At 38.6% G+C, this 9,777-nt stretch overlaps 1 protein-coding gene across 1 annotated transcript in view; it reads right to left on the bottom strand.

The window, feature by feature from the left end:
* Nucleotides 1-563: 563 nt before the first annotated feature.
* LOC135733720 (Fc receptor-like protein 5) overlaps nt 564-9,777 on the bottom strand; it is a 45,780-nt gene continuing 36,566 nt past the window's right edge. Inside the window, exons 4-11 of the mRNA XM_073813726.1 lie at nt 9,314-9,458; nt 6,299-6,459; nt 5,940-6,203; nt 2,957-3,205; nt 856-935; nt 796-814; nt 676-694; nt 564-576 (exon numbers count right to left, since the gene is read on the bottom strand). Coding sequence (XP_073669827.1) covers nt 564-576; nt 676-694; nt 796-814; nt 856-935; nt 2,957-3,205; nt 5,940-6,203; nt 6,299-6,459; nt 9,314-9,458 — 950 coding nt within the window. The remainder of the gene's footprint in view (nt 577-675; nt 695-795; nt 815-855; nt 936-2,956; nt 3,206-5,939; nt 6,204-6,298; nt 6,460-9,313; nt 9,459-9,777) is intronic.

The following is a 9,777-nucleotide window of genomic DNA, read 5'->3' as shown; positions in this document are numbered from 1 at the left end:
AAAGGGCGAGTGGGCTGACAGTTGTGGGAAGATAACTACCTTGGTGTGGAGCCACTTCAAAGGTTCGCCCCTGCCCTGTGAGTCCGACGCTGTGAGTGGAGGAAAGATCAGGGAAGCGTTCGGCTCTGCACTGCTGTCCTCTACGTCTATCCCCTGCCCTGGGAAACCGTAAGTCGAATCACTTTGTGTAGAACCTCCTTGTTAAGTCCACTGCCTTCGAGTAAAAGGGAAGGAGGAGTCCAGCTTTGTGTAATACTTGCCTTTGCTTACAGCCTATACCTGGAAGAGGAAGAAAAGTCCAGTTTTGTGTATCACTTACCTTTGCTTACAGCCTATACCTGGAAGAGGAAGAAAAGTCCAGTTTTGTGTATCACTTACCTTTGCTTACAGCATATCCCTAGAAGAGGAAGAAGAGCCCAGTCCGGTGTAACACTTACCTTAGCTTACAGCACGTAATTAAGGAGAGGAAGGAAGAGTCCAGCGTTGTGTATCACTTATCTTTGCTTACAGCCTATACCTGGAAGAGGAAGAAAAGTCCAGTTTTGTGTATCATTTACCTTTGCTTACAGCCTATACCTGGAAGAGGAAGAAAAGTCCAGTTTTGTGTATCACTTACCTTTGCTTACAGCATATCCCTAGAAGAGGAAGAAGAGCCCAGTCCTGTGTAACACTTACCTTAGCTTACAGCACGTACCTAAGGAGAGGAAGGAAGAGTCCAGCGTTGTGTATCACTTACCTTTGCTTACAGCCTATACCTGGAAGAGGAAGGAAAGTCTAGTCTTGTATAACACTTACCCTTGCTTACAGCACGTACCTAAGGAGAGGAAGAAAGGTCCAGTTTGGTGTAACACTTACCTTTGCTTGTAGCACGCACCTAGAGAAAGGAAGGAGAAGTCCAGTCCTGTGTGACACACACCTCTGCCCGCCACGTGGGCCTGTGAAGGGAAGCAGAAGGATTGTATTACAACACGCATCCAACCCAGTAAACACTCTATCTGATCTGCCTCCAGGAGAAGGGGAGTGCGCCACGGGATCAAGAGGGAAAGACCCGAAAACTTGGCCCCCCTGCCCCGTGAAGCCCTGCCTGGAGGCAAAGAGATTTCTGTTTTTAAATTGCCCTTCCCCTTTTTCCCCTTAAATATTTTAAGTAAATTAATAAAGATTATTTTTAATTATAACTTTTCTCTCGTGTGTTTGGTCATTGGGGTGGCTTTGGGACCTCCTCGAGGTGGGAATTTGGAAGGGGTTCGCCCCGACCTGTGACACTGATCTCCTTGTCCGTTGCAGCTGGTTCACATGTTCTGAATGAAAACGCGTTGTGGAAACGCGTTGGTAGGCAAGTGCTTTTTGTCCCTCTCTGCTATTATAGTTTATCAATACATCGGAATGATATGGATGCCTCCTTGGACTTACTCGTTCAATGTAAGTAAAGAGGAGATATTCTAAATTTACAAAGAAAAGTCAGATCACTGGGAGAGGTCAATAGACACCAACGAGGACATATTTATGAATAAAGACATTGATTTTGATTAATAAAACACTTAAAATCCTACTTATTGCCCCGTTAAGAATTAAGATAAAAGTTATTGTTCAAGTGTTGTGTAACTGAAATATTGTGCACACAAATTTTTATGTCATTAAAATAAAGTATGTCCACAGTGGTCTCAAAGTCCCAAGTCCTGCAGTTATTTTTCAAATTTGAGTATGATATCACAAAAATAGATGCCTACTGTATCGTGGCATGTTTTCAAAATTGCCACTAGTGTGCTCTAAAACAGTGGTTCTCAAACTGGGGGCCGGCGAGATGGTGACAGGGGGGCCCCAGTTTTATGACATTTTATAAAATACATTCATTTATCATGTATTCTGTGTAATTAAACCTAAAAAATAATAAGCCAACTAACCAACAGCACTACTACTGTAGGTGCAATTAAATATGTTTTGTTTAATTAAAATATTACATTTTAGAACAGTTTTTGTCATAAATTTTCTTTCGGGGGGGACCGCAAAAGAATGCACTGTACGCAAGGGGGGCCGCACGCTGAAAAAGTTTGAGAACCACTGATCTAAAACACCAATCAGTATTTTATTTAGAATCTATTATATAAACATGAATATCTTTACATTGTACATCATTTGTTTGGCATTTGAAGGTCACATCACCTGACAGCTGCCCCCACCCCCACACTTTTAAAATGACTGCTATGCCCCTGCAAGTGGGTTTATGCATTCATTCTTTATTAACTAACCAAGGGTCTAACTACAGATGATGAGAACAACTCTATCCATTTTGGCACCTTCTCATTCATAGCCACTGCCTAGAAACATTGCTACACAGCTGCAGCTTGATGAAACAAGCATACCATGGTTCAGACCCAAATAATACAATGTGAACACAGACCGGCGGGGGAAGGGGAAGTAAGTGTACTCAGGTTTAGACTAGGCAATCAAACTAAAATGAAAGAACCATAAGTCATATATGAGAAATAAAAAATCTAAGAACTTACAGAAATGTTTTTATGTAACATTAAAAAGACACAAGACAACTGAGTTTTGTCATCATCATTGAGTTTTTGTCATCATCCTCTCTAAATTTACAACAATCTAGTTGATGACTGATTGTGACTCATAGCGCTTCTTTCTTTCTCTCATCTGTATTAAAGCTTACAGATTTTACCTGTCTGATAAAAATCTTAAATATTAAAAACTCTTAAACTCTGCCACCTTCCATATTGCATCATCACGTTTATTTAAAAAAGTTGTGAGGTACAAAACTTTTGAATTTATGTTACATAAAAAAAACTTTAACTCATGCAGATGACAAAGCCAAGCACCAAATGTAAGAGATCATGTTAAGCGCTTTGATGTACAATTGAGATCAAAACACATGTCATCATGCAGAATATACAGACTATAACAAACATAAAAAACTCACATCATTTCTATAAACCCTCACCTGTGACTGAGATCCAGCTCTTTGGAGACTCTCCTCTCTCTGGGTGTTTACAGTAGTAGAAACCCTCATGTGACTTTGAGACTGTAGGGATGATCATCATGTCTCCTGTAGTCTGACTCTGCACCACTGATCCATCTTTATAAAATTCAGCTCTCAGATTAGAGGGGTTTTTATTTCGATATAAACAGCGTAGAGTCAGAGGATCTCCTTCAGTCACAGGATGAACAGGACTGTCCAGAATCACAAAATCTACACAACAGAAGAAATGACTCATGATTACAAGTAAGATATATAATAGTTTGATTTCAACTTTGTTTTATTAGATTGTTTTATCTGGCAGAAAATAAATACACTTGTAATACCCTAGCAACTACTGTATACAGTAACAACACTACTGAACACAATCACCTAGCAATGTACTGGCAAGCACCTACAACAACCTTGTATTGTGATGTCAAGGTCCAACACAATCATTTTAGTATGAGAAATAACTTTAGTGAAGTTTTCTTTCAAGCTTCACTGAATACACTGTAGAAATTTCTGTTTATATATTGATATAGTGTGTTGTAACTTCATTTTTAGATTGTGCAAACTTATGCATAGGAATTGTAATTACACTCCAGGTAACTTTACTGTATGCCACAGAATATGAACATCTTACTATCCTTGATAACATGGAAGGTCATATAAACGCGTAAAATGCTTTACTTTTATTGAGTAATGACCATAAACGGCTTAAGCAAAATACAACCAAAACAGGTAAAATATTGACCACTATCCCAATATCTCGTTGAAGGTTAACGTTTTTACCTGCTTTCTCGCAGTTATGATCATGTGCGTATGTGTGTGATGTGTAAAACATAAACATCACAAGTGGAAGTAAAAGGTAACATGGCTACCAAACCTAGCAATACAAACAGTGCGTTCCCAACTCGTGCAGATTTTGTAAAAACGTCAAAATCAAAAACTCTTCGGACATTCTGGATAACTACAGTGGATGTTTAGGTACTGACATCACTGCCTGCGTTTAACCTGACATATCTCAAAAGGCTATGTAACTGCAGTTTTATCGATTTGCATGTAAACCCAAGAAAACATGTGTCAGTAATAAGCTGCTTTTTGTTATATATCAACTTTTGTGCATGTAATCACACACACACACAACATAAAGATAAAAGGGTCTGCAGGTGAATGTGAAGAGGGTGTGTTGTAAGATCGGCACCAAATGGTTAAATCCAGAGAAAACTATTTTATCAAAGACATTGCATTCTGGCGAAAAACAACATTGATGAAGTTGTCACCAAGCTTGTATCTACCTCAAAGACAACCACCCTCTGTGAGGACACAAAGAAGAGACACCTCACCAAGACTGATCACATCTGTCTCTCTGCTTGCAATTCCTCTCTCTGAGGCTGTTTACACTTGGCATTAACATGCGTTTTCGTCGATCGGATCACAAGTGGACGACGTTAATGCCATGTGTAAACGGTGTTCAAAACGTTTTGAACGCGTCCACTTTCGACCACTTTCAACCACATCCAGAGGTAGTCGAAACCACTTTCGATCGGATCGCTTTGGAGTTGCGGAACGCAATGTGGTTGAATGCGTTCGAACAGCCACACGCAACCGCCTTCTCTCCGCCCATTTATCTAATCTGAGGTATTAAACACAAGTTTTATGTCTTTTTTTGACTTCTGGCATGAACATACGGTGAACAGCGCTATTTTTAGCCTTTCATTGATAAAACTACTGCGGTTGTTCTCCGTAGTTTCGTTTTGAAAGCGTGAAAGTTGCGCGATCCTATTTCATCAATTGCGCTAAAAAAAATTCAGAGAAAGCTCAAACATACACACGTACAAGCAGTGGACTCCGACATAATATTAGTTTGCGTCCATATAAACTCATAATTACTCCCGCTCGCGTTTGAATGACATCAGAGAGTCTCGCCCACCATCTCACGGACCGTCCCCTCACAGTATTCAGGACAGAAGTGGTCGAAAGTGGACAAAAGAGACGGATTTAAATACCAGGTGTAAACGTAATGTGTCTCTTTCGTCCACTTGTGATCCGATCGATGAAAACACATCTTAATACCAAGTGTAAACAGCCCCTCTGTCTCCCCCTCCTCACATGCTGGTCTAGAGTTGCTCAAACCCACAAAAGTAAACCTCTTCTATCAAGTGCTCTGTATTATTGACTCTTCTAAAGTTACTATAATTAGTAATCCTCCCATGCTAATATTTGTTATCCTCTGTTATAACAGGGAAGAATTTGTGTACGCGACTGTAGGAGCTACACATTGGTAATTGAATGAACGAGTTCAATGGAAACACGAGTAAATAGAATGATCAAATGTTTATCCAAATTCCACCATTATATCTAAATTTAACAATTACCACCAAATTCTAAACGTTTTAAACGTCAGATAAAACAACAAGGTAATGTATATTCATTTAAATCTGTTTGTAAACAAATGTCTTTAAACCAATTCTGCTATGTTGTGTAAAGGAAAGACAGTAACGTGCAAGTATCCTTCTGCCGCGCCATTGGACCTGTGGGCAGACCCTACAAATGGACCTTACAGGTGTAGGGAGTAAGTGAACAGTTAGTTTATTAGTTAAAAACTTAGATTAAGAATGACATGTTTGGATTATAATATACTTTTGCTATTAGATTGGGGTATTCATGGCTTATTTGGATTATCCAATTTAAAAAGTTTTTGGACTGTGTTTGAAACTACTTACAGAATAAAATCACACAGAAACTGGAATTACTGTGCATTGAAAAGAGACGTCCTATACAAGTGGTTCTCAATACTCTTTCTGGGACCCATTGCTCTGCACATTTTGTATTTCAGTTATATACACATCCTAATACATTTTCTGTATACATCTAATTTACTGCTTTATATTTGCCAGCTATCAACATTCATACATTCAGCTTTCATGCACCTGCAATTAAAACTATAGTCATGTAGACTCACGGTGTACTGAGATATTAACAGGATGAAGATTCTCTCCAGATTCAGACTGACACCAGTACACTCCAGAATCAAATGTATAGAGATCACTGATTGTACATGTAGATGTTGTTCCTGATGAGCACAGTTTCAGTTTATCTTTTGTGTATCTTCTCACTGTCCATCCAGTAGAGTTCCTGTGATCCTCACAGCTCAGAGAGAGAGATTCAAATGAGAAGTGTTGAGATCTGTTGGGTCTGATGATCAGAGAGACTGAAGGAGAAACACCTGAGACCTCTTTATAAGACATAAATTAATAAATGAATGATATAGACATAGAGTGTAAGAGATTGTTGTTGTTTAGTTGTGTGTGATGAACTCACCAGTGATCCACAGTGTTTGTGTGTTACTGTACTCTGTGTGATAGACTGGATCTCCTCTCTCTGCTCTGCACATATAAACTCCTATGTGCTTCACAGTCACTGAACTCACTGTGTAGATGCCTTTAGATCCTCCACTGCTGTCTGACGTCAACTTATAACCTGTGAAAATTTGAAAATGTTTTAAAGAGTATTGAAAATTGTATCAAAGAGTACTGAAACCAAACAAGACAAACTCTGAAAATATTTAGAAATGTTGCCATTTACTATGATGTCTTATTTTGAAGTTAAGAGACAAAAATCATAATACCTGCATGAATACACTTACATTCCTACCAGCAATCTCAAATAAATGAGTAACAACAATAACTGACTACATTGTGTATGTATATGTGCTGTATATTTACACAGTAACACTTTACACAATAAATTAATAAAGTATTAGTAAACATTAGTAAATGCATTAACTAGCATGAACAAACAATGAAAACAGCTTTTTCAACATGTATTAATTCTTGTTATTGTTAGTAAATGACAATATAGTTATTCATGTTAGTTTATGGTGCATTAATCAATTTAATAATTTTGATTCAAATTCCACAAGATGTCTAAATGAGTTCTGGTATCTGGCACCAACTAACATCGGCAGCAGATCCCAACAAGTGTTGAGGTGAGGCCTCTGTGACATCGAATGCATTGGTTCCCAAAAAAGGGGCCGCGGGGGCAGTTTTGTGAGATTTTATAAAATACATAAATTTATCATAAATTCTGTGTAATCAAACCTTATATTGCTACAAAACACCTGAACTACATCTATACAAGAGGGGGTGCACACCAAAAAGTATGAGAACCATTGATCTAATGGATGTTCAATCGAACTAAAATCTGGAAAACTTGGAGGGCTTAAGGACACAAGAACTCCCAGCAGATCTTTGCAAGTGGAAAACATTGCCTTCGCTGAGCTGTCTTTTCTTATAGTGTCCCTGCTGCCATCTCTTCCTTAGGTAAACAATGTATAAGAATCCAGTCATTCATCTGACCTAAAAAAAAAACTGAGAACCTTCTTCCTTTGCTTCATGGTTAAGTTCTGATGTTTATGTGCTTTTAGAGGTGGATACTGGACAAGTGTAATTATAGGCACACTCTATCATAAACATCAGTGTTTTTAAGCACATTTTAGGCAAACTCCAAAAAGAATTAGAGATGATCCAAACAACAGTGAACACTTCTATCTTTTCATAAAGGGTCACCCCAGATATCTCTTTCTGGTTTCCTTCGGATTGGTATCACAGGATATTTGTAATAGCACTATGCTAAACTCTACTTTTCAAATCTAAGTTAACAAATGTTGTTGTTGTTTTTTACAAACTTTTCAGTCATTAAAGGGACACCATGAAACTTTTGGCCACTAGGGGGTGCTAGACACGTATTTTTCACTTCTAGCGCCCCTAGAGCCCACAAGCGCCGCAGCACTGTCGCAAAGGAAAGGAACTGGCCAACCTTAAAACTAAACTAAAAACTAAACATTTAAAATGCTAAACGATCAACATTTTGAGACAACAGGGAGAAACGCAGTCATGTTACAACTTTCTGATGAGGAACTCGTCGTGGCAGAAGCCATTTCTCAATCTGAAGGTTGCAGCCTCCGGATGTCGTATTTCTAATACGTCATCAAGACTGTCTTATTTCACAATATTAACAATTACAAAGTTGACTATTATACTTAGTTAATCGTAAATTGTTGCAGTATGCTTATGACTTGCGAATGTAATGCTCAGTTTACCTTAATAACCCAGGCTTGATGACGTGTGCAGCCTGCATATTTGACCTCCGGAGGCTGCAGCCTTCCAATTCAGAAACGACCAGACGTATTTCCTTGCCTTTTTCCAAACAAATATTGTTGCATCCTCTCTCTCTCCCTCGCCACCAGGATTTTCCGCAATGGCGCTCGTTATTCCTCTTTTTTGTGTGAAAATCGCTCCAAATCCAAGTAAACCGATGCGTTTAGGTCTGCCGCTTTGTAATACGTCACGCGAGTGACAGCGGAACGCAGCAAATGAGGAAGAGAGAAGAGAGAAACGCTCGGATCTGATTGGTGAATGAATAGGGTTTGGTTTTACACTGTGAGCAAGTTTGAGTGCTATAGCATCCTGGATTGTAATGTAAATATCATAGACACAGTAAAAAGAAAGGTAAATACGTGAACACAGCATCTGAATACAGGGAACTATATGCAATATAATCGCCGTAATTTATAAAGAACATCGCATTTATGTATGAATCAACAGTTTATATAAAAAATTGCCTTAAAGGGGAATCGAACCCGGGTCGCCCGTGTCATAGGTCCGTGACACTAAAGACTGTGCCACAGAGTCACATATTAGAAACTGCTCTCTACACTCCTTAAGTAGCCTCCAGCAAAATTCACGTTAAAAACAAATTGTGTGGAGGAAGTGACGTATGCCGTAAAGCAGTCGAATTTTGTAGTTTTTTTTTGTGCTCTGGTTACTACCACAAACCCTAAGTTTTAAAATACGAGTAAAAGTGATACAGACCCCGTCAGGCTATGGTAGACATGTCATTCAACCTATTTAAAGTCGATGTACTATCACAAGGGTCTTGAAAATGTATTATGAAGGTTGAAAAATTACATGGTATCACTTTAAATATGTCTGAAATCCAAGTAGTTTCAGGAAAGCCCTCTGACTAGTCTGCAATGAACTGCAATGTACTTTATGTCCTGACACCCAGTCAGTATTAATTTGCTCAACAATTACTAGCTCTTGTGTGATCAGACCAGACATGTTATCTTTTCTCCTAGCATGTATTAATGAGCCATGATGTCAATTTCCCAGTAACTGCATTACACCACTTTTAGTACCACAGAATCATACTGGCCGCCTCCCACAAAAAGGTTAACAAAAAAAGTACAAATTGTAAACTGTTCTTTCTCATCTAAACTTTTAAAACAATGTTTTAAATAAAACCAGTTGATGTAGATGTAATGAAATGAATTATATTTTACCTGATGAACGTTTCTTTACAGTGAACCAGCTGAATGTCCAGCCTGTGGAGGAGTTTCTAAGCCTACACATCAGAGTTACTGATTCTCCTGGAGTCAACCACCGGTCTGGAGAAACACTTAAAACTGTCTGTGGTTTATCTGTAAGTGATCAATCTCTCATGAATAACATGTTACACTTCATCTCTTCACACTAATAATGATGAACAAACATATAAACTCACCTGATGATACAGTCAGTGTAACAGCATCACTCATCTCAGTGTTTTGTTCACGTATCTTTCCTCTACAGGTGTATTTACCACTGTTATATGGTTGAATGTTGTTGCTTTTACACTCTTGTGTGTTGCATTGTGTGATTATATTTCTGTTATTTGTCTTCTCTACAGTCCAGCTGTATGTCCACTCAGTGTCTCCTGTATCCTGTATGTCACATCTCAGAGTAACAGTTTCTCCTCTG

Source organism: Paramisgurnus dabryanus, chromosome 3 (genome assembly GCF_030506205.2).
Source record: "Paramisgurnus dabryanus chromosome 3, PD_genome_1.1, whole genome shotgun sequence".
Taxonomy (NCBI): Eukaryota; Metazoa; Chordata; class Actinopteri; order Cypriniformes; family Cobitidae; genus Paramisgurnus; species Paramisgurnus dabryanus.
Note: the sequence above shows the minus strand (reverse complement) of the source record. Positions and strands in the feature narration are given on the sequence as shown.